This window comes from Anopheles nili, chromosome 3 (genome assembly GCF_943737925.1).
Source record: "Anopheles nili chromosome 3, idAnoNiliSN_F5_01, whole genome shotgun sequence".
NCBI classification, from domain to species: domain Eukaryota; kingdom Metazoa; phylum Arthropoda; class Insecta; order Diptera; family Culicidae; genus Anopheles; species Anopheles nili.
In genome coordinates, this window is record NC_071292.1 from 28,040,709 (window position 1) to 28,064,306 (window position 23,598).

Genomic DNA, 23,598 nt, shown 5'->3' on the forward strand with positions numbered 1-23,598 from the left:
GCATAGAAAGCGGATGATGGTCAGGTTGCCCCATACATTTGAATTTGACAGCTCGATTTACAAAATAGCTCAAGAAGTGACATTACACATGCTTCTCCATGAAATTCTAGCATAAATCAGAACCAGAAAAGGAATCAAATTTAATGCTTAGTAACTTTATCATTCAATCAATTGAAGCTGAAAGATATAAGCTTCCATTTCCTATGCTCTGGCTGAAGCAATACACTTTAGATGTCTGCAGATTTCATGCTCATTTTCATCGAATCAAATTCGTTTTTTACCTACGTTCTACCTTTACTTTATGTATTAAGTCAGCACAAAGTGTCTCTGAATTTGTTTTTTATAAAAAGTTTAACAAAACCTAAAAAAAATATTTTAATAACTATTTAAATAAAATTTATAAGTTTCACTTAACAGTTAAGGCGACTAGCCCTGCAATTCAGTTTTGTCAACACAAATTCAAAATCAAAGAAAGCGGTTAATCACGAAGATTACAAAAACTACTAGATATCGTCTAAAGTTTCTGGAATTTTATTTAATTATATCCTAATGATTTAATTATATGGCTTTTTTACTTCTTTGATGTATCGCTTTTTATTGAAAGGTCGATAATTAATGATTTCTTTACGGAAAGAGATTGATGTTCCGTATCCCATAGATAGAAATGCATCAACAGTTATTCCTCAATTATTATCAGCACCTATGAGAATTCCATCAATCTAATTGTTGGAGTAATACGTATTAAAGCTAATTATTGTTTTATCTCCTGTACCTCTTTGACGAACTAGTGCGAATACAATCATTAGATTGCTCAATACATCCTGAAATCTGTTATAGAAAGCAACAGCTGATTCCTCTACATTTCAGATTCAATACAGAGTCACGTTGAGGAGAAAGGAAGATAATTTTATCATTGATTTAAAGTGTGCAGTTTGTTATGCTTAGTTCTAAGGCATAAATTGCATAATATATTTAAAATAATGCAATAAAAGCAATATTGAACATTAATAGATTGAAATGTTTACTGTCAACACCCGGCGCGGAACGTCAAAATGATGCAAATTCATAACAAAGTCCTTGCGTTGGACCGTGCGTTGCAGGAAAAAAACAGATCAGTCGCAAAAGATAGAAAATTGTCGGAGTGTTCAGCTGTAATATATTATATTTACTGGAATGTCGGACGGAGAAGATTCCCTTGAGGAGAAGTTGCGTAAATTTCGAATGTGGAAGGTATGGAGATACGGCGTACACTATCAAAAAGGAAACTATAAACTTTAGATCGTCCTTACAGGAAGCTGCATCTGAAAACGGTCCTTCATTCTGTACAAGTGCATCTGCATCGGGAATCAACACAGCTGATCACAAAAAAGAAAGCTCAAACATGAGCCAAAGATCACAACGGGCACCATCGCATTTACGGGGGCGCGAACTTGGAATGTACTATCGTAATCAAGCGCGCCGTAAGCAGCAGGCCGCATCACAAGATGGTGATGGGACAGGGCGAGATGGCCACTGGCGCAATCAACGCCATAAAGGTTTACAGCACCGAAAACTGCAGGAACGTTCAAACTATGAGTTGAATGAGGCGGGCAGCTCCGGGCGATTCCGTCGATTTCAGGACCAACGGGATATCGCACTGGAAGAGCAGGCGGAAGCACCACCACCCGGGCTGCGTGGAAAAGCTCTCGGGTTGTTCTATCGCGATCGTCAGACGGCAAAATCGAAGCAGCGTGAAAAGCGGGAAGCAGTTGATATTACACTGCCAGGTTGGCAGATACAGCAGATCCGACGCGACCTAAAGCTGAACGGGGATGAAGAGGAGGACAATATTTTCCAGGATTTTGTCAACAACGAAAACATCCGCTCAGTGTTCAAGAACGAGTATCTTCGTGTCATAAGTAAAACACTGGCTGAGTTTTTAGAAGAAGAAAGCTGCAAACTGGCGTACCAAGTAGTAGCACAAGAATCTTCCGGGATAAATGCCCTAGATGATGAGCTCTACGAAGAATACACTCGTAGCGTAAAGTCGACGCATCGGCTGAGTGAATTCAGAAGACGCCTGCCAGCATATGAATCGCGCCAAACCGTGCTGGACATGCTCGAAGAGCATCAGGTCATCCTCGTGAAGGGTGAGACGGGCAGTGGAAAAACCACACAAATCCCTCAGTACATCCTCGAGAACGCTTCCGCCCAACGACGGGGTTCCCGTTGCCGTATTCTCTGCACCCAACCGCGTCGAATTTCGGCCATCACGCTGGCACGACGTGTAGCGGATGAACGCAGCGAACGGCTTGGCCGTTCCGTTGGCTATCAGATACGGTTGGAAGCGGAGCGACCGCGTGGCCACGGTGGCAGCATATTGTTCTGCACCACCGGCATCGTGCTGACAATCATGCAATCGGACCCACTGCTGCTAGAGTACACGCATCTCGTGCTGGATGAAATTCACGAACGCGATGTCATCACGGATCTGCTGCTTTCCATCATACGCATGGTGCTTCCTTACCGACAGGATTTGCGCGTTATCCTCATGAGCGCCACGCTGACGGCGGAGAAGTTCTCCGCGTACTTCGACAACTGCCCGATGGTGGAAATTCGTGGCATAACCTTTCCCGTGCGGGAGTTTTACCTGGAGGACGTGATGGCTGAGTTGAAGTTTTACCGATTTGACGATAAGAATGCATCCACGAGGATGCGAAATAGAGTCCAACAGCAGCAGGATCCATTCTATGAAATGATTGATTCGTACTGTGAGGAGATCCGCAGTAGCTACTCAGCACCCGTGCTTCGTGGGTTGCGCAATCCCGGTAGTGAAAACAATCAGAACGAGCTAATCGTAGAGCTTCTGTACTATATTACGTGCGCAAAACCCGACGGAGCCATTTTGGTGTTCTTGCCAAGCTTGATGCAGATATCCGACATCTACAAGATGATTCGTAACCACGATCACCTTTCGAAGGCACCAGTGGTGGTTTATCCGCTGCACTCAAAGTTATCCACCTCGGAGCAGACGCTGGCCTTCGATCGGCCGCCTACAGGCACGCGGAAGATCATTCTGTCCACGAACATCGCGGAAACGTCCATCACCATCGATGACATCGTGTACGTGGTAAATGCCGGTCGGCATAAGCTGAACATGTACGAAAACGGTGTGTCATCGTTGCGCGATGAGTGGATATCAATTTCGAACGAGATCCAGCGCAAAGGACGAGCTGGGCGCGTGCAGGAAGGCATCTGCTATCACCTGTACAGCCGTGGCCGACGTCGCACATTCCTGGAGAACGTGCCGCCGGAAATCCTGCGTGTCGCGCTGGACGAGGTCATCTTGCATATCAAAATACTACGGCTCGGTCAAGCGCAAGCCTTCATGGAGCACCTGCTGGATAAACCATCGGACCAGATCATCGAAGAATCGTTGCAGCTGCTAAACCGGCTCAACGCGATCGACGACTCTGAAAAGCTGACCCCGCTCGGATATCACCTGGCACGGTTACCGATGGATCCTCGCACGGGCAGGATGGTGTTGCTGGCGAGTATCTTTAGCTGCGTCGATCCGATCACCTCGATCGCGGCTAGTCTTACGTTCAGGAACGCGTTTTACAAACCGCTTGGCAAAGAGAAAGAAGTCGATTACGTGAGGCGCCGTTTCGCGAAAGATACCGCCAGCGATCACCTGATGCTGGCGAATGTGATCGCGGAATGGCGCGATCAATCGAACAAGGCTGGGTTTTGCCACAAGAATTTTCTTAACAACGCAACAGTGCAGCAGTTGAGCAACATGAAGCGACAGTTCTGCGAGTACCTGCACAGCGCAAAGTTCCTAGACGTGACGAGCGTGGAAGCGAAGGAAAACAATCGCCACAGGGATAATAAGGAGCTGCTGGCGGCCATCGTTGGTGCCGGGCTGTACCCGAATGTGGCGTTTGTGCGAAAGGTCATTCGATCGCGCAACAGTCCCGACGGCAAGGCAATATTGGCGATTGAAGGGCAGGGCCGAGCAGAGATTCATCCCTCCTCGGTCAACGCAAACAGAGGAGTCTATCATTCCAAGTAAGCTACATGACACCTGGATGGACTTCTGTTCATGGTTGGCAAATTAATATCCTGCTTCATTTTCACTCTTTTTCAGTTTCGTCGTGTACTACGACATGCAGAAAATGTCATCGCTAACCATCTTCGATACGACGGTTGTAAATCCCTTTCCACTGCTGTTCTTCGGCGATAACCACGTTGAAACCGAAGGTGACCACGAACTGATCTCCATAGCCGGTCATTACTGGTAAGGATAAAAGGGTATAAAATAGAGCAATCATTTTTCTACAATACTATAATGATTCCTATCGTTTTCTCCGCTTCGTGTTTCCACACACAGCTTAAAGTGCGACAAAGAAACGTACCGTCTGATTCAGGATCTTCGCACCGGATTTAATCTATTCCTGCAGAAAAAGATTTGCGAACCCTCGCCTGTCGATTGGGACTCCAGAGAGGGTGAACTATTAAAGTAAGTGTGCTTGAGGGGTGGCTTCATCAAACGGTACCATACCTAACTGTTTCTAGCATCGTTGTCTTCAATATCCTTTTTTTTATACGTTTTTCAGAGCTATCATCAAGCTGATTACCACAGACTGCAAGTATGAAGACGACTTTGATGATATTGATGCGGACGAAATGGAATAGAGCTCCCCTAAAGGCTAAGTTCATCGCCACTTCAAACGTCTACCGAGGGGGAAAAGTGATAAAGGAACGAATTTAGTTCCGCTAGCAACCTTGTCGGCTTGGATTTAGTTCACAGTAGGAATATGTTCGTCCTTCTTCAATGTCGCTTTCAACGTTCTTCAGTTTGGCATCCTACATTTCGACGCACCGTTATGCGGAAATCCGAAGGATTAAGATAGGGATGATTAAATTGTTCTTCTTCGTCGTCTTTAGGAATGAATCTAGCGTCTGTCTTCGACGGCACACAGGTTTGGTGCTTTCAATTTCAATCGTCACTATCGAGTCTCCAAAAAGAGCTACTTTCAAATGGAAGGGATTAGTCGTCGCGGTCGTGATCATTCGCTGCGGATGCTTCAACGTTATCCTATGTTTTAAACTTATCTGTTTAGTGTTTCCTTAACAGAAGATGTGTTTTAACTGTAAAATGTTGTTTATTTATGAAAAATGCTGAAAATATTGGCATAATGAACCCCGGTATGAATGTCACGTATTGTCGTAGGCTAATAAACAAATCTTTTTTAAAATTTCATGTGCTATGTGTTGTTTTACACATTCAGTTAAATTCAAAAACCTTGCTATTGGTATATGACGCTAGGTTTAAACGACGTTTTTTGTTTCAAAGATATGTTCGTATCAGTAAATTTTTATTTATTTATTTTAAGGGAAATACACACCAATGAAATAAAAATTACTGCTTGATTGTTGGGATCAAGATAAATAAATGATATCTAATAAATCACTTCATCCGCATATGACGACAGACATCGCAAGGGAATCTGAGAAGAACTCCTCTCTCGTATTCCCCGTCCAATGACGACCACCGGCATTAGTTTCAGCAATGACAAGCTTTGGTTTCATCATGAGTGTAATATTTATTTCATTTCCGTAACCCCCTCCCGACCCAGCGGCTTTCTTCCTGCTGCGATGATTGGTCGGTTTGCCTCCAGACGGAAAAAGGACGATGCCGCCTGCGGTAGGCGAAAATGAAAACTAAGCATCACGGTACTCAACCCGGCAGCTACCGGTCGATTGCTTTCCTATTAGCCGGGTGGATTTAAGCTAATCCGGGAAATAAATTTTTATTTCCTTTCCCTACCGCTGGGGTGCAGCACAACAACGCGACCGATTCCGCCACGGCGCTGGGGTTTGGCCGTCCCCTTCGCGTGCTCGGGAATGTTATCCTTGCAAACGTACGCATGCTCCTGCGATGATTCTGCTCGAGATTCTGCATGCCGCGTGCGTTTTCCGAACGGTTGCTTCTGCGGAGAGCAGAACTATCGTCGGTTCGTTGGTTAGGCGGTTTTGCTGGCATTCCTTCGCCTACCGTCGTGGGCAATGGACTCATGGTGAACTAACTCGTGGAGTGTCGCAATCATCAAGGCCGGTGCGGTTTAAAGTAATTTCCTACCTCCGATTGGAAGTGTGATAAACGAGTGCTAGATGTACTGAAAGGCTGCTACAAAATGCTGGTTTTATGGTTGGTGCTGCTAGCACTCGGATGTCCTGTCCGAGCTGGCATAGTTGAGGAATCGTCCTGGCGAACGGTTGAACGAGAGTTAACACCGGACGCGCTGCTCGTTCGGTTGGATCGCTTGGTAAACGTTTGTGTGGCTAATTACGAGGATCTTACCACTGATTTATTGCTCGGCATTGCGATCGCCAATGGTAAGTTGGGTGCGAATAAATGGAATAGGAATATCATTGCAAGTGGTCTATTCCCTAAATGTAAGCCGATTTAACCTCATTTTCTTTTATTGGTTCCCTGAAAAGAAGTCAATATCGTATTCTAGTAAATATTCCAAAGTTACAAAAAAACTTTACATTCTACTATTCAATATTCCATCCTAAAGAAAAGAATTTATTTGACTCTAAAAAAAGCACGCAGACTCAATCAATTTGGCCAGCACATATATTCCGTATCCGCAAATGACTGCGGGTAATTTTCCTCACCAAAGCTCACTTAATCCCGTGCTTCCATTTCATTTCGCTGCTAATTTAATTGCACAAAAAAGAAAATCGAAATAACGTTGCTTTTTCGAATTGCCTGCGGCAAATACAAACCATCCCCATACTCGCTCCCCTCCTTGCAATCGGCAGTTGTTTAAATTTTTATTTCCCAAAGAAAAGTCCGTCGTCTCGGTGCTTTTTTTGGGAGAGTAAGATAAGATGACGCCCGGCGGTGTTATTTTCTTTTCGGTTTTACATTGTACATCTTTACTGTTTTTGTGTTATCGTCTCGCACACTCGTCATAGCACAATTAAGGACCATTCTCAAACAACCGCTTCATGAGCCCCAGCGCCAGTTCGTGGAGTCCTTGGCGAAAAAGTGCGACTTTGTGGAAAGCCGCATCGAGAGCATCTTTAATTTCCCGAGTGGAGCAAATGCCGTCGGTAGGTGCCACGTGGGGGAACTGCACGCTTGGAAAGTTTTTCTGCTTATCAACATATTTTCTATTAGTTTCAAAGCTACTCATCGACTCCGAATTTTGGCGACCGAAGGACGAAACTCGCACCGGAGCATCTAAAGGACAACGGCAGCGACGTAAACGGCGACAGCTAGCGCTGGAAGATCCTCAAACCCTGATGGAGGGCTACCTGCAGGCGATCGAAACCGGTGGTCCTAGCGAGCTGCAGTCAGGTGAGCACGTGTTCCTGAGGTACTTTTGTTTTTGGCCTCTTCCGTACATGTCCTGCATTTCTTTTGCTTCATCCCATAGACGAGTGTTTGTCGGAGCTGCTCGTAAACGAATCGGAAAATGAGTTCAACACCACGGGCAGCATTGTGCCAGATGCGGGCTCCAGTTTGTCGGTCAACACGGTTAAAAAAAGGTTAATTCTAAGCCGCGAATGTAGTGCGGCCATGTCGCTTCGAAGACGCTCGTACGGGTACCATCTGACCCACAAGTAAGTACTCGTAATAACGATTTGCGATCGACATTGGCGCCATCTTCCTGATGATCGGTGCATCTTGACCCGGCCCTGGACCTCCTCTGGGTGTTCACATCTTAAGCAGTTCATCCTTATCAAAAACGATACTCTTTCACGCTTCAGATTACTCTTCTACATCGTGCTCCAACGGCAGGGCTTTGCAAATGTGGACCGCAACTTCGTCGCCGACGGCCAGCGTACTCTCTGCGGACAGATACTACGCGAGGCGGACCTGATCGCTGGTTTCGATTTTCCCGACCTATTCCGGGATCTCTTCATGGAGCAGGTGTTCCTGTGCGCGTTCAGTGACGCACCACTGCCTGAGTTCACCAATCCGGCTTGGTTGGCAGCGATCGCGAGCTGGCAGAATGGCGAAGGTTGCTTCAAGTACTACGCCGATGAGGGTGATGGTGTGCTTGGCCCTAACGCACTAACCACCCACTGTTCGACGCATATGACCGGCGTGGGAGCGGCCCTTTTTGGGCTGTTCGCAAGGCTTCAGCTGGTGCCGGGTGTTTAAGCATCTGCCCGTCAAAACTGCCGCTCTCGAAATTGTACATTGCATGTGCGTGTCTATGAATGAATAAAAATATGACCTATCCAAAACGTTACACCCCGAGGTGGAACGTTGAACGTTTTTTTTTAAGAGAAAACGGTTCTAGACGTACGGGAAAGGCTACATGCGTGGGCTGTGTCGTGGCGCAATGACTAACAAAACCGCAGCTCGCTTAATCGTAATTCTATACGTAGGAAAGCCACAAAAATCACGCAACGCAGACGGTTGCTACGAGGAGTCATCATAGTAGGCCCTTGCGCTGGAGAACTTTGTGGGCTTCAGCGCCCTGGAAAAGGGACGAGTCTCTCATCCCCGTAGTTCGTGGCGTCCCTTCCAACAGAGAGGTTTGCTTTCTCGTGTCGAGCCCGCAAAAAGGCACCCCATCGGCTAGAGGCAGAAGACGGCCACATCTCGTGCTGGCAGCATGCTTGGTGCGAGGGTTGATAAAGAGCGTCTCGGTTATCAGTGATTTAAGTTTAAGTGTATTTATAACTGGGAGGGTTTTGTTTGCTACACGCGAAGATATACGTGCGGTGTCGCAACGAAAAGGGGCAGCTGGACAGTAGACCGTCTTACGAATTCGTGAGGACCCTGAAATGGAGATGGTTGTTTGCACAAGAGTGATGGAGGTGTTGTGTAGAAATTAAAGTCATAGCAAAGTCCCGTGTTGACGGAATCACCCGGTGATCTGTGAGATAGTCGTGGAAGCTTTCCGTTGTCGCGTGTTATCCATAATCTGATGTCAGTGACCATAGCAGGCGTGGAGTGAGCACATCCTGCCGAATATTCGCTGCCTACGTCAAATAAAAAAAAAACTACTAAATAATTAACTTTCTGTACTTGCTGCTTCGAACCTTTACTACTCGTGCGGCTCGTCGTTGGCTGATCAGTGGAATAGATTGCCATTACAGAATGAGCCTTTAGCATATGTGGCGGTATTGGCTATAGCGAGTGATAATGCGCTTCAACCGCTGTAGCCGGGAAGAAAGTTGCATTTTTTATAGATGAGTACAACCCGCGACGTCGTCGATGTTGGATGCTGTGGACGAAAAAAATTAAATAAACATTTGACGGAATTTATACCAAAAAAACGTAAGCGATAAGCACGCGCTCCAATCAGCTACCGAGAAGTTCGTGAATCAGTTCCACACACAAAAATGTCCTCGGCACATCAAGCGCGTTCCGTTTGCCGGTTTACCCTTCGATTCCGTGGCTTGGGACGCGCGTGATCAGTCCAGCGGTGGGTTTTGATTAAATCACACATCGGATCAGTTCGGATCGGACCGTGGAAGCCGGTTGTTGGATGCGCGCAACCGATGGCGGACCCAACGATACAGACGTTCTGCTGCCACAACCGGATACGATCGCCTCCCGCGATCAAGCTGATGTCCGAGTTCGATACGGACGGGTACATAGTGGTGTGTTTGATATCGTCCGTGTTCGGAATCGCCGGTGCCGTGTATCAGGTAAGCAGGAAGGTCTCGGTGGACGTTCCCAGGGATATAAGACACGGCGAGACTGATCAAAGGACGGTGGACGCAAAGGGGCATAGACGAGCTGGCGTTAGGAAGCCAACCAAGTGCGACCCAATGTGCTTTCGACGGTTACGTTACTTTTCGTTGTGTGTCAGGGAACGGAAGTTCAGTGAAAAAAGGACCGGAAAATCGTTTCCTACGACGGGAAAATTTCTAGTCAAAAGAAGAAATGGGCGTTTTAAATGCAACTATTGGATTACAAAACGCTTTCCCCTTTAATGCATGCTTTTGAAAAGAAAATGTTGCCCTTTTCCATGAGGTCATTGGCACGAAACAAGCTGTTTATCGTGACGCTTTTTCTCGAAGAGACGTGTGTAAAAATTGCCCTTCTACTGAACATTGTTTGAAGATCACCGAATCTTATCTTATCGTGCAGAAGATCGTAAGCTGAGAGTGGTTTTAACGTTCGAGAGCATTTGTTCATCATACCAAAAGCGATTCAATCTAAAAGATCCTTTAAAAAATTTGAAAAAAGTTGCTTCCTAAATATCACCATTTAAAAAAAAAGCTGGTCCTGTTATCACATGTGTTTTCGTTCGCGTCAACATTTTCCTGGCTAGACAAAATCACTTGTGAAGCGACCATAAAAAGTCCTCTTTTTGATTTGTGAACCAAACGATGTGTCCAAACGCGCAATCATTTCGTGGCTTAGCCCACGGCCGGCCAGTTTGCAAATCACCCGTGTGCGCATTTCCGGCCCGCCGGGAGCTTTATCAGCTCGGTTCCCACGAGGAGCGGTGGCAAAAAAAAAGAAGCGTAAACATAAATACAATTTTCGATTCGAAATGTGCGCGTGTTATTTCGCTCTCCCTTTTCCTCGTCAGTTAATTAGCGTCACCTGCCTGACCTAGGCTACTACTTCTTCGCTGACATAATCGTCTACTTTTGGGGGGCTCAAATGGGGCGTTTCTACCAATTAAACGCTCGGGAACAATCAGCACTCCCGACCCCGTGGGTCTAGAGCGCGTTCCGGCAAGGATTGGGTTGAATTGAAGAGGTTGAACGGATCAGGTTGACCCCAAGATTACTCCAACGAACCGAATATGCACACGATAAGGATGCACAGTTTGGTGATGCAGCCAGATGAACCTGCACAGAGAATGAGCGGATGACGACTCAATTTGACGATCTTGCTATCAGCGTTTAAAATTGAACGATCATGTCCAATGGCTCCGTCACACGGTTCTCGTGCACCTTCGCAGATCTGGATCCGCCATGAGGATGGCCCGTCGCATCATGCCGTCCGACGAAGACGTGGCGGTGAGCTGACACTCTCGAACCAGAACATTGGCCGGCAGATCATCGTCTGGCTGGCGGTGGCCGATTTGTGCGCCTCCTTCGGTGTGTTCCTTCGATCGGCACTCTGGAAGTACATCAAGGATGTGCTACCACCGGACAGCGACGTAGACGACACGACGAACGTGATCTTCTGTGCCGTCTCGTCCGCCTGGATACAGTATTTCTACATGTGCACCTGGCTGTGGACGCTCTGTTACGCAATCAACGTCCGGAGGCAACTTAGTGGGTCTCATTTCGCTCTGCGAACGTACCATTACAACGTGTGGAGCATCTCGGCGTTGCTTACTGGCATTGGATTGACCGTACTCTACGTCCCGGATGCGGAGTAAGTTCCTTTTATCTCCGACACACGCCTGTGCACAAGTTCCTAAGAGATCTGCTTTGTTGTACACTCCTTCACGTAGTTGCCACAATGTCCACGACATGACGACGGCGTACATGCGCATCCTACCCAACTACGTGATGACGTACGGGCCCATGATAGCGGTGATGGTGGCCAACCCGGTGATTTACTACCAGGCCTCGCGGGAAGTCGACCGGCAGCTGGTGGCCCGCTTCAGCCAAATGTCCAACACCGAGCGGGACCTGATGGCGAAGTTTAAGGTCAAGTTTTCGCTCATCAACCTCGTGTTTTATGTCTGTTGGCTACCGAACCTGGTGAACGGGATCGTCCTGTGGACCATGTGGTTTAACCTGCCCTTCTCGATGGTCATCACCGTCTGGTACATTATGGTGGGTGTTTGCCCCTCGTGTGGCCCCTTTCAGTGTGAGAGACCGCATAATCGAACCGATTCCTCTTATCTGCACGCTTTCAGGCGATTACGAATCCCCTGCAGGCGTTCTTCAACTCGCTCGTTTACCAGAAGTGGAACTGTAGATGGCGACTTCGACGCCAGGCAAGTTCGGATTCCAGCGTTGAAGCTAGGGTAAGTAAATAGTTAGTTGTAAATGGCTAGTTGTAAATGATCACTAAACACTTTCTTCAACACACAGCGCCGCAATCGAGCCTCGCTGGTCAACGAAGGGACACCGTTGTTGCAACCGAAAACCGAATCACCTACCACGTCCACACTCTACCTGCACCAGGCATCCGTTGAGCTGATACCGAAACCGACTCGAAGCATCAACTCCTGTTCGTTGGTCTGACGCCAAGTGTGCTCCTTGCTTAGCCGATCTTCAACCCTTCCGACAACCACCGGAACCGGCTTTATACAACAGCTGTGGCGACACTCGTTGATTCGGGAAACTGCGAGCCAATTCGGGGTGGAAACTAGAGATGATAGGGAACGGCGTTTATCAGGTTTAAGGATGTTTTATCTTAAGGAGCTAATGTAGGTTTCGGAGTGCTGCATTCATCCGTCTACTACTGAGTAGTTTATTAGCTCTATGCACAAGTGCGTCCGATTCACGGCTTCTGGTCAGAAAGGAGTCAGAAGCTGCAAGAGCAAAACTGTTCTTCAAACTGTAAGCACTGCTGCGGGATAGCAATACTTATTTAAATCCAAAGCACATCAAAACTACGTATAAGAGAAAATGATAACGCTAATGACATGTAATAAAATAGAACCCTTTTTCTTCAAATAGAAATAGTAGGATCATGTTCAGTTGTATTTATTTTACGTACTCTATTTTTATTACATCATATCTAACTTAAAATGTACAAATGTATTTTATTACTTCTTACGTTTTCTCACCTAGAACGCACAACGCCCATCGGGCCAGCGCTTAGTAACACCAACAGGAGCAACACCCTGGAGTGGGGGTCATTTAATGTTCTGTGATAAAATATCTTTCCTACGCATTCCGTTGGTCATGACCTAACCGTACAGAGGATGCAACAGGAACCGTTCTGTTGAGTGAAAGATTTCAAACTCATAGATGCACACCGACGCGTTTGGGACACATCGATCCGGGACCTGCCATTACGCCTACCAGCGCCGGAAGATTGGCAATATTCTCGCGTTTGCCGCTAAAGATCAATCATGGGCCACGTTATATCGGTTCGAAATGATCCATTCAATAGGAGTAAGGATTGAATTTTCCTACTTTATCTATTATCCTACATTGAAGTGCAACCACTTTCAATGAACACTGCCATTTTATGTGTCCGCAGGCTGAATTGGGCCATAGACAGATGTGATAGGGAACCGTTACAGAACAAGGATCCATTCGCTTTGTTTGGCGATTGCTCATGCGGTATCGGTTCCTTATCACACGTGTGCTGCAAGCCTATTGGTATGTAAACGAGCGTAACGTCGATGCGTGCGGCTTGAAATCAAGCTAAATTAAAAAAATGAGAACCTAACAAAAGTGGAAAGGTTTCACGAGGGCGAGCCAAAGAGGTCCGAGTAATTTAGTATTCTACTTTACTATGGACGATCTAGTTTAATACAATACAACTTAGGCGGTATGGTATTACATCTTGAACGTTTCAACAGGGCACAGCGAATGAGCATGTTCGCCATCGCTGTACATGTACGGCAAGGAATAAAAAGAGAACGGTCCGCGATTATCGCGCAAGGAATCCGACAGGACTCGCGTTCGATCACCGTTGCAATCCAGATTGATAAAAACCCTTAATAGCCCGAGCGTGTGCGGGACGTTTTCGTAAAGTACTGTTTCTCTCCGCGATCCAATCCCCGGTCGTGTGAACGTTCGCGGTGATCCCGCAGTACGCTACCACCACCGCCGCCACCGTACGATGGAGATTTTTCCTTCAAATGGTGATGGTGATGTTTTTCCCGGTGCGACGACGACACGGACATGGGCGGAAGGTCACCGTCATTGTCGCCGTTTTGGTGTGACAGCAGCTTCTGGGCCTTTTCCTCCTCTCGACGTAACCGCTTGTCCGTCAGTAACGATTCGTCCGGATTGCGATCCTGCTGGGGATTGGAAAAGAAGGGGAGCCAACGTGAGACGAAGATTGATGATGGGGAGTGTTGCTTTCAACATACCCGCTTGCGACCGAGCTTACGCTCCTTGCGCAGTTCCTTTTCTTCGTCAGTCTTGTCACGCTTTTCCTTCGTCTTGCTGCTGCGTTCCTTTTTCGACTCCGATAGTAGCTGTTGGTTGGAGCCGGTACCATCATCGTGCTTGTTCTGTGCGGGAAAACGATATTGAACAAATTACGATAAGATGAGGTGTTTAAGGTAAGGTCCATCACAATCGTTTGCGGATTGAAATTATTTTCTTTTGGTAAATGTACATTTAGAAAATGTATTCAGATTATTTTAGAAGGATCAAGAAAATAACTCCCATATGTTCAAAATACAAATAAATAGCACCCAGGTTGTTAGTTATTCCATCCTCACAAAGAATTACGATACTCCATTTAACAGTTTGCAATTTGCTGTTACTAATAACGTTCTGCTAGGAATTGTTGATACATAATTGTAGACATTTCATCAGCACTTCATACTATTGATACACCAGTTTTCATATAACATCATCTTGGAACTCCATTCTTGAAGCTTTTAACTGTGCTAAAATCTGAACAACGTTAACATTACGTTGTGACGCATTTTTCAGTCCAGAAAGGCAAGTGACAAAGCGAATGATTTCATGACAATGATCCTCGATTCTATGCTTCGTTTTGCATTGCACATCAAATTTACGTACTTTCTTTGGCTTCTCATATGGTAGCAGAAAGAAATCACATTTCGTTGGTGTTTTCACTCCTTTTAAGAACACACTCTCTTTCGCTAGGTGTCACAACAGGTCCTACTGGAGGGAACCAACAAACGAACCCACTTTTCGAACGCCTTTGCTGCTCTACCGACTATTAATCGAGCCGCTTTTTTCACCGTGCAAATGGTACCAGAGCGCTACTAACCTTTGAGCTGGATCCTTCAAGCTTGCGACGTTTCATTTCTGCAGGCACAAAATAGAAAATCTCACATTAAAAGGGAACCAAACTTCACCCATTCCGTTGTTCGATTATGCATACCTCTATCATGTTCCGGTGGGTCCTGGCTACGTCTACTGCTGCTGTGTTGTTGCTCGTTGCTTGAATTCGATACCGAGCTTAGATCTCTTTCACTACGATCGCGCGGCATTAGATCCCTTTCGTTGGTTCTCGATTCACGCTCGTGATCATAGTGATCTAGAATCAAGTATTACATCATCAATTAACCATAAGCAAACCAGTTCGACTGAAAGTACACACTCAGATACTGACCTCGCTTGTCTCGCCGTTTTTCCTTCTCACGCTTACGATCCGCAATGAGTGACGCGACTGCGGCGGCCGCTTCTTCACGCTCCCGTTCCTTCTCTCGGGCACGCTCCTCGCGCTTGATCTCTTTGGAGGATTTTTCGCGTATTAACGACACGGACGTCTCGCGAATCATCGACGAAGTGCCGACGATGTCTCGCGACCCCGAAGAGGATGATGAAGATGGTTCCTTTTTTATCATTTCACCGGTCCCACGATGGTCGCTACCGAGGTTACCGTTCGATGTACCGGTACCTTGCCCAGAGCCCCCACCGGAGAATGATGATGTGGATGAAGAATTTCCTCCCATGTTGCCACTCATGGTGCCATTGCCCATTGAAGATCCGCCTGATTGCGTCTGCCTCGTGCTTTGTCCGCCTGGTGATGGGAAGCAGAATTACACACATTTTCGGCAACTTCCATCATTGGGGTACCATTCGCGATTGTTTCCTACCTTTCACGTCACCACCGTTAACGGCCACTTTCGTGTCCTGCTCAGCTGCCGTCGCCATCGTGGATGTGGTCGATTTGAATGTTTTCTCCGGCACCTGGTGGAAGTCCGATTCCAGCATCATCTGTCCCGATTTCGCCTTCAACTGGCCGATGTAGCTTGAGGCTAGCACGAACAGATCCTGCCGCTGATTTTTCTCCTCTTCGCGCACCTTTTCGACCTTCTTCTCGATGATCTGGGACAGCTTTGCCAACACCGGGAAGTGAGGCAGTATACGCATGAGGATGATGAGCGAGTTGCGAATCTGCATGTAGTCCTTCGAGTCGAGACAGAACACCATCGCCTTCGTTATTTTGTAGTGCCATTTGTGGCACACGTGCCGATAGTTTTCGTAGTTCACGTGATCGATCGCCTCCGAGTACTGATTGCTGACGCGAAACTTGGTCACGAAGCCGGGATAGTTGGCGCACTCTTTGTTAAACGTTGCCTCATCCGAGTGCCAGCGCATTACGGTTTCCAGCATGGCGCACAGGAACCGCCCGTACCGGGTCGCTTCGTTTTCCGTGCAGGACGTTACGGAATACGTTATGTCGCAGAATATCTGTGGAAAACGAAAGATGTTCACAAGGCATGCAAAACAACGGATCAAGTTACGTTATTCAAGTGCTCCGTAATTGTATCCGTACCCGATCGTAGCACAGCAGGGTGGAGAAATTGGCCGTTTTCAGATTGTGTATGGTATGCACAAACTTGGCGCAGTAGATCGCATCCAGCGCGGTGAATGTGCAACGTGGGAACAGGCACAGCTGCAGGAATTGGGTGATAGTTTCGTTTTTAGCCGATTTGGCGGACCGCGACAGGAACCAGTAATCTTTCTCATTCGTCAGCCGGTGCATGATTTTGTCCACGTGCTCTTGTTGCTTTTTCCGCTCGTCCTGCAGCTTGTCCATCAGCGCGATGTAGCGTTCCTGTTCTTTTTTGTTTTTCGACGCATTTTGCTCCTTCGATTCCATCACGGCCATGGAGAGTTGCTTCAGTTTGCTGATTTCCCGCTGGTAGCTTTCCATCGGTACCTGCAGATCGTACATCGAGAGCGACCAAAAACTGACGAGGAATTGAGGGCTGATGTCTTCCCAGATTTTTGGAGGGTGCAACGGCCGTACGGACTCGATCACCGGACTCATGACGTGCGCCGTTGCTTCGAGGTATTTGGCCATTTTCTGTGACGTGGAAAGTTTCTTCGCGTTCGAGTCCGCCTTGCGTAGTTGGTCGTATTTTTGCTGCAAAAACAAACACATATCGTGATGGATGGACCTTTCGATATACACCTACAAGGAACTTACATTGATTGCATGCGAAAACATGGGACGCGCGAGGAAAAACGCCACATCCGAGTGTATGTGGTATCTCTGCAGCATACTGTGTATGGTTGGTAACCGCTCCACGTACTCCTCGACCGAGTACGTTGAACCGAGGAACGTTCCGAACTGTACCAGCGTGTCCTGGCACTGATCGTACAGCTTACCCACCAGCTTCAGGTGACTTTGGGCCGTCTCGCGGTAGATGACGCAGTGCTTTTGCTGCGCTATCAGCAAGCACAGTGCAACCGCCAGGTCATTGCTGGCAAGGGCTTCCTTCAGCCGCTGGGATGATTTTTTCGTGTTGCGCACTTGGCTAAAATAACCCGCTTCACCACGCAGCAGCTCACCACCGCACATCGCCTGCAGCTGCTCGCTGGTCATCTCTTCGGCCGCCTCGATGCCAGCCATCTTCTGTACGACCTCCTTCAGGATGAGCAAATCGAGACTCTTGTGGGACTTTAGCTGGTTGGCCACGTACTGCAGCAGACCGCTCAGCTCGATGTTGTACTTCTTGTAGATCGCACCGCAGAAGTTGGCCAAACTCTGCAGCCACAGCGAGATGCTGGTGCCGTCGTTTTGCATCGGATTCCGATCGACCTGCTCGAGCGCTTCGATGAGGCAGTAACCGAGCACATCGTACGACAGGGAGGTCAGATACTTTAGGGAGTCCACGACCGGTGCGATAAGATTGTCATAGATTTGTATTTGCAGGAGAATCTAGAGAAGAAGAGTCACGGCAATTAGAGGAAATTCGCCGACATCGTGGCTGTGCCGAAGGCATGCACTCGCGCTTACGTATTCAAACAGGAAACCTGGTGAACAATGGCTCAGCTTGCCGATCAATCTCCCCACCGGTTTGCTGTTCTCCTTGCTGACCCGTTTCATAAGCGCTTTGATTTGCTTTTGCGCTGTACCGCGCCGTTGAATCAGCTGCGGTTGCAGCTGGAACGTGTCGTTTTTCCACCGTGCGTACAAACTGTACCGGTACTGGTACGGGTACAGTTTCACGATCGACCAAATCTCTTCCGCCACGCAACAGTTGCAGTCCATGTAGGCAAGCGCGGGTAACACGGACGCGTCCAACAGCGTAAGGATGTCATAGTACAATTGATCGTGCTCTGTTGTCGTGCCAGTTGGTGTCGGCGGGTTCAACGGATCTACGTTCATGTCCGTCAGGATGACGCGCATCAGCCGCAACAGTTTGTACAGCAGCACCGAATCGTAGTGCAACGATGGTCCCAGCGCGGTAAACATCGGGAATGCGTGCAGTCGAAGTTTCGTCAACGAGGTCACAGGCGGTGGGGCGAGCTTGTTCAGTACTCCGTACATCGAAATAGCGCGTCCTTTTATGTTAGCCGGTAGCGCACATTTTAACCGATAAACTGGTTCGATGATCATATGCAACAATCGGCACAAGGCGCGCGCTATCGGTTCGTGTACCATTACCGACTGCTCGGGGAGCTTGCGGATTAACTGTTGAGCAGTTGTCCAGTCACCGATCATCAGCAGGGCCTCGCAGAGACCCCACTTTTGATTGAGCGCGTACTTCTCCGGTGCCGTCTCGAACTCGGGCTCCTGCTCTGGTTCCTTGTCCTTGTTGGTGACGATAATGTTCAGCTTGCGAACGTACTCTTTCGCTTGGGCCATCTCCGCATCCCAATCCGCCACAATAGACTTGTCCGGTGGGTTAAGCTGTTGGAAGGAAGGATGCAATAAACTGGCGAGTCCGAAGGATAGCTTTCGCGCAAACTTACCCATGCGTATATATCATCCAGCTTGATAACGCCATGCTGGAGCAGCAGTGCGGTAACCTTAAACAGCGAACCCGGCGTTTGGACGTCGGCAAAGTAGCGATACTTGTACCCCAGCACCTCGCAGATGATGTTGCCATCGTTGATGTACGCCTGTAGCAGCGGTATGAAAATACGGTCCTGTTCTGGCCGGGCTTCGAACGATTCCAGTGTGATGTCAAGCACTCGGTTTGGATCGAGATTGAAGCAACCGATCAAAGATTTAATAATCTCCAATATGTTCTGAACGGTTATCGTTTCCTGATTGAATTCCTGGTTCAGCTCCGTGATTAGTTTGGCGTAACCTTCGCTTTCTTCGCGAAACAAATTAAACCGACGCTGTTTGTAGCTGCAAATCCGGAAGGGGATAAACGGACATTAAATCAGGTGCTCAGCGCTCCATGAGCAGCGGCGTAGCGGGCTTACTAAAGCTTCGTTTTCACTTTGATGAAGCGTGTGTAGAAGCTGCGGTTCTTGATTGTGCCAACATCCTGCAGTGTGTCGATTTCTAACCGTTCCTTGAGTAGCTTTTCTGATAGGAACCGTTCCGTCTCTTTCACGATGTAGCAGAAGTTTGCGCGATCTTCGCTCGGGGGTGCATCGCCTCCGGTGCCTGCCGTTTCCGCGTCGAAGATTCCGAACACATCCAGCAGGATCGAGGGAACGTCATTGTGGAGGCTCTATAGGTCGAATGAAGATGGTGGTGAGGATCATCTAGGAATGCGCTAGTTCCACGCCGCTTCGACAATTACCACCAGCTCGCCGAGCATCTGGAGCACGCTGTCCTTCTTCAGCTGGCCATGGATGCCGCGTGCGACCAGCTCGTAGATTGCCCGGGAAATGCCGCCCTTCCGTTCGTTCCTCGTGAACAGTGGGCTCTGTTGGTCGTCCTTCAGCAGCGTTTTGCATTGTTTCAAGCTGGATCGACCGCGCCAAGGTACGGTTCATACGGCGGAGAGAAGGGAGATAAACAAAACACCAAGAGAACATACACACTGCGTTAGTGAGGGGTGGGGTTAGCGAAGGGGGTGCGCTCGGGCAGGCAGGTTGTTTGCGTTGGGTTTCGGGGTTCCAGACTGGGCCATTATCGTCTCCGCGCTTCGAGTTTCGTGCGTTCGAAATTCAATGTTCGGCGACCGGGAATTGGTGCCACCAAAGAATTTCATCATATTGACGTTTCACATCACACACGCATCAATTTATCGCCTTCAACACGGAGGACGGTGGGTACGCAGGATGATGATGCCGCGACATTCTACCATCGCGCACGTTCTAAAAATGGCACGGTCTCACCAAACTCGACGCACACTCGCACGTTTATGCACGGAGCGGCACGGCCGCAAGATTGGGATATTTACAAATCAGATTTTCCGCTTCTTTCCCACAATTTCCAAGTATCGGCGTTGAACATCGTTGCGAGCTTCGCCATTTGCAATTTTGACGTTAGCGAATGCTACATTGCACAGGATGACATTCGGTGTGTATAAGAAACAGGGTTAGAAAGCTTTTACTATTGGCTGTTTACAGTGAATCTTATCAATATCTAAGGGAAATTTACGCACAACGTGACCATAAATAAATTCCCTGTTGAAAAAAGTAAGTTTTATTGGTTTTTCGTATAGTTTTCATTCAAAATTTCTTGCTTCTCGGATCAGCAACTATTACGTGTTTACGCTAAACTGTCAATAGTCTGCTCCTTGGTGAGCTAACCTTGATTTGTTTTGTAAATAAACCACTCATACCGCCGGTGCGATACAGTTTGTTTATTCATTGGATTACGTCTGAAAAACGTCTCATAAAACACAATAAACGATGGCTTCCGCTCAGTTAGACCAGGTAAGTAACTTAAGACATAAAAGTGTATCATATAAAACAACTGTATTTGAAACATCCTCAAGAACATACGTACCAAAATCGACACCGTCTGCACGACGGCGGAAGCATTTGTGCAACTGTATTACGATCATGTGGACAAGAAGCGACAGGTATGAGCATGCTTGCAATGCTAAATAAAAATATTTTGCACTTGAGCTGCATTAAACCGAATAATTGGGGTTTTCCAGCATATGTCACGGTTGTATCTAGATACTGCACTGTTGGTGTGGAACGGCAATGGCGCCAAGGGAAAGGAAGAGATTCAGAAATATTTCCACCAGCTACCCCGCTCAGAGCACACGGTCACGACGCTAGACGCCCAACCCGTCATTGATGATGCCGTGTCGTCACAGCTAACCTTCATTATGCAGGTTTCCGGCTCGGTGCGGTTTCACGAGATTCCCACTAAACAGTTCCAGCAAACGTTCATGATTACGGCCCAGGGAGACAAGTGGAAGATCGTGTCGGATTGCTTCCGCATACAGGATGGCCTCTTGTAATCTCACTGATGGAGTTTCCATTCCTCGCAACAGCTCATTAAAACTGTGAATAAATTCCACCTACCAAATAGGTTAATCTTGTACACCATGAGAGAGATAATTTTATTCTTCAACTACGCGTCATTTTAGTTAGTTTTTGACTTTTTCGCTTCGGGTTCGTCTTCGCTGTTAAATATCGCCTTCGGTTGGGTTTTGGCGTATGCCGGCGCAATCCAGTATGGATTTTCGGCCGCTTCCTTAGCGTACTTTAGGATTGCCTCGCGGGGATCCTGATCGTCCTCGACGCGCTTGCTCAAACCCAAGTTCCGAATGACGTACGACGAAAGCGTACCGCCAGAGCTTGCCACGCGACCACCTTGTCCGCTTGTGATCGGTAAATCGGGTCGCTTGGACTTGACAGGATCGAGGCGGTCCTTTTCCAGCTTCTTGCGTACCGATCGAGTTTTCTCCTGCCGGAACATTGGTAACGCGTGCGGTGTAATGATTTGCGTTGTGCCAACGATCTCCGATTCTTTTTTCTTCCGGTGCGTTCGCACGACGCACAGTTTTGCACCGCGCATGCTGCGCTTTTCGTCATACAACCCACGGATGATGCCATTACCGCATCCGACAAATATCTGATTCAGCTTCGGGTGCCACAGCGTCCGGATGACGTGTGAATCGGTGATGGGTAGCTTCGTAACCAACTCGAACGTTTTCGTGTCGTACACGTACAGGTTGGCCTGTTTGGCACCCTTCGGCAGGGATTCACCGGTCAAAATCATCGTATCGTCCGGGCTGTAGCAGCAATCGGTCGTGTCGTACCGGCTGAACAGCCCATCGAACACGTGCAATGGCTTCTTGAACGCTCGCATGTCCCACAGTTTGAGGGTTTCGTCCATCGAGCGTGAGGCAAGCTGAAACCCAGAATAGGAAAACAACACGGAGGAAATGTCCGATCCTTTCGTGTGCGCGTCACGGATGCAGTGCGTCGTGTGGACGAACATTTTACGTGTGTCCCACGTTTGTATTGAGCCATCGCTACATCCGGCGGCTATCAGAGTGCCCTCACGATTGTACGCGCAGCTAGTTGGAATCGTCTTCAGACCCCCTTGCGCCCGCGTTTTGATGACGGCTCGTTGTTCCTTCGTTTTTGCAAAAACCCACGTTCGCAGCGTGGAATCCATACCGCTGGTGAGGAATTCCTCGCGCTTTACCGGGCTCCAGCATCCGCTCGTTAGCCCAGCGATGTGCCCCTTGGTTTTGGACATGTCCGCTATATACTGATCGCCCTTGACGCATTCCATCTTTTCGAAACCGTCCCGATCGAGCACTTTGGCCTGTGAGCTTCCGGACACCACCAGCATCATGTCGCCCGAGAAGGAGTAGTAAAGGTTGCGGATCGGATGATTTTCGCAGGGCTGTAGCGAACGGAAACTTTTCATCGATTTGTCCATGCCGGAAAAGTCCCAAAAGTTCAGATTGTAGTCCATCGATCCGGATGCTAGCCGCACACCGGAGGGATCGCTGGCGAGTGCAATGACCGCCTTGCTGCCGTGGTGCATTTCTACCTCGTGTGAATGCGGTAGCTTGTTGATTGCCGCGTCCTCGTCGAATTCATCATCCTCTTCATCATCTTCATCATCATCCGAATCGTCTTCGTCCTCTTTGTTGGCTTTTTGACGACGCTTTTCATTAGTGGCATCTTTTGACCCACCGGCGGTGGTAGGCACCGGACCAATTACTTCTTCATCGTCATCATCGTCTTTACTATCCTCATCGTCGTCTGGTTTGGCGATGCTCTTTTCATCGACCACCGCTTTTGGGGCGTTCCGTTTTGCGTTTTGAATCATTTCGTTGATGTCGAACTGTTTGGCTTGCTTGCGCCCAAATCCGGAAATACCCATCACTTCCTGTAGCTTGCTGTTGTCCAGCTCTTCCGATATGCGCTCGACAGGATCTTCTTTGCTGGAATCCACCCGCCCAAACGATCCGAATCCTGATGCAGCTCCATCTAAACACGGTATAATCAAAAAGCTTGAAAAGGAACACAGTGATAAAACTACTGTTGATAGATCTTACCTGAAGAGGTCGAAGGGCTTTCCGCACTTTCTTTGGAACCGGCTGGGGTAAAGGATTGCAGTTTTATTTTACCAAAAGTGATTTTCCCACGATTCATTGTACTTTTTGTAATGGTGCTGAGAAGCACCGCTGCAGTCAAACAACTCGCCTGTTTGTCAACAATTCGTCTGACAGCAGTGAGTGCAGGGTTGGTGAATGAGCGCAAATGAGCTGTGAAAAGGTGAGATGAACATGTGGTGAATGAGAAGGTGAGATGAGCTTGTGGTGAATACATTTGAAAATCAGCTCACTAGCTGTTTGAAAGAATCTAATTCAT

General features: G+C 47.9%; 6 protein-coding genes across 6 annotated transcripts; 4 read left to right on the plus strand and 2 right to left on the minus strand.

The window, feature by feature from the left end:
• The first annotated feature begins 1,173 nt into the window (after window positions 1-1,173).
• Window positions 1,174-5,374, plus strand: LOC128726115 (ATP-dependent DNA/RNA helicase DHX36-like). The gene is made up of 5 exons (XM_053819904.1): window positions 1,174-1,230; window positions 1,292-4,050; window positions 4,130-4,279; window positions 4,373-4,501; window positions 4,599-5,374. The coding sequence occupies exons 1-5, from the start codon at window positions 1,174-1,176 to the stop codon at window positions 4,675-4,677; spliced, it is 3,174 nt and encodes a 1,057-aa protein (XP_053675879.1). The 3' UTR covers window positions 4,678-5,374.
• An 805-nt stretch (window positions 5,375-6,179) lies between these two features.
• On the plus strand, window positions 6,180-8,164 carry LOC128723992 (UPF0764 protein C16orf89 homolog). The gene is made up of 5 exons (XM_053817756.1): window positions 6,180-6,381; window positions 6,970-7,107; window positions 7,175-7,354; window positions 7,434-7,620; window positions 7,768-8,164. The coding sequence occupies exons 1-5, from the start codon at window positions 6,180-6,182 to the stop codon at window positions 8,162-8,164; spliced, it is 1,104 nt and encodes a 367-aa protein (XP_053673731.1).
• A 1,352-nt stretch (window positions 8,165-9,516) lies between these two features.
• LOC128726571 (G-protein coupled receptor 143-like) lies at window positions 9,517-12,224 on the plus strand. The gene is made up of 5 exons (XM_053820386.1): window positions 9,517-9,666; window positions 10,938-11,359; window positions 11,439-11,766; window positions 11,850-11,960; window positions 12,028-12,224. Exons 1-5 carry the CDS (start codon window positions 9,517-9,519, stop codon window positions 12,178-12,180), a joined length of 1,164 nt encoding a protein of 387 aa, XP_053676361.1. The 3' UTR covers window positions 12,181-12,224.
• Window positions 12,225-12,639: 415 nt separating this feature from the next.
• Window positions 12,640-20,257, minus strand: LOC128722883 (THO complex subunit 2). The gene is made up of 13 exons (XM_053816566.1): window positions 20,205-20,257; window positions 19,599-19,764; window positions 19,273-19,526; window positions 18,811-19,195; window positions 17,852-18,748; window positions 17,039-17,773; window positions 16,382-16,975; window positions 15,699-16,296; window positions 15,212-15,622; window positions 14,981-15,136; window positions 14,867-14,904; window positions 13,989-14,132; window positions 12,640-13,916 (listed from the first exon to the last, which is right to left on the minus strand). The coding sequence occupies exons 1-13, from the start codon at window positions 20,255-20,257 to the stop codon at window positions 13,611-13,613; spliced, it is 4,737 nt and encodes a 1,578-aa protein (XP_053672541.1). The 3' UTR covers window positions 12,640-13,610.
• Window positions 20,258-20,638: 381 nt separating this feature from the next.
• Window positions 20,639-21,251, plus strand: LOC128723576 (NTF2-related export protein). Its single transcript, XM_053817331.1, has 3 exons — window positions 20,639-20,682; window positions 20,745-20,831; window positions 20,910-21,251. Exons 1-3 carry the CDS (start codon window positions 20,659-20,661, stop codon window positions 21,219-21,221), a joined length of 423 nt encoding a protein of 140 aa, XP_053673306.1. The 5' UTR covers window positions 20,639-20,658; the 3' UTR covers window positions 21,222-21,251.
• Window positions 21,252-21,346: 95 nt separating this feature from the next.
• Window positions 21,347-23,379, minus strand: LOC128723993 (gastrulation defective protein 1 homolog). The gene is made up of 2 exons (XM_053817758.1): window positions 23,283-23,379; window positions 21,347-23,214 (listed from the first exon to the last, which is right to left on the minus strand). The coding sequence occupies exons 1-2, from the start codon at window positions 23,377-23,379 to the stop codon at window positions 21,347-21,349; spliced, it is 1,965 nt and encodes a 654-aa protein (XP_053673733.1).
• Window positions 23,380-23,598: the final 219 nt, after the last annotated feature.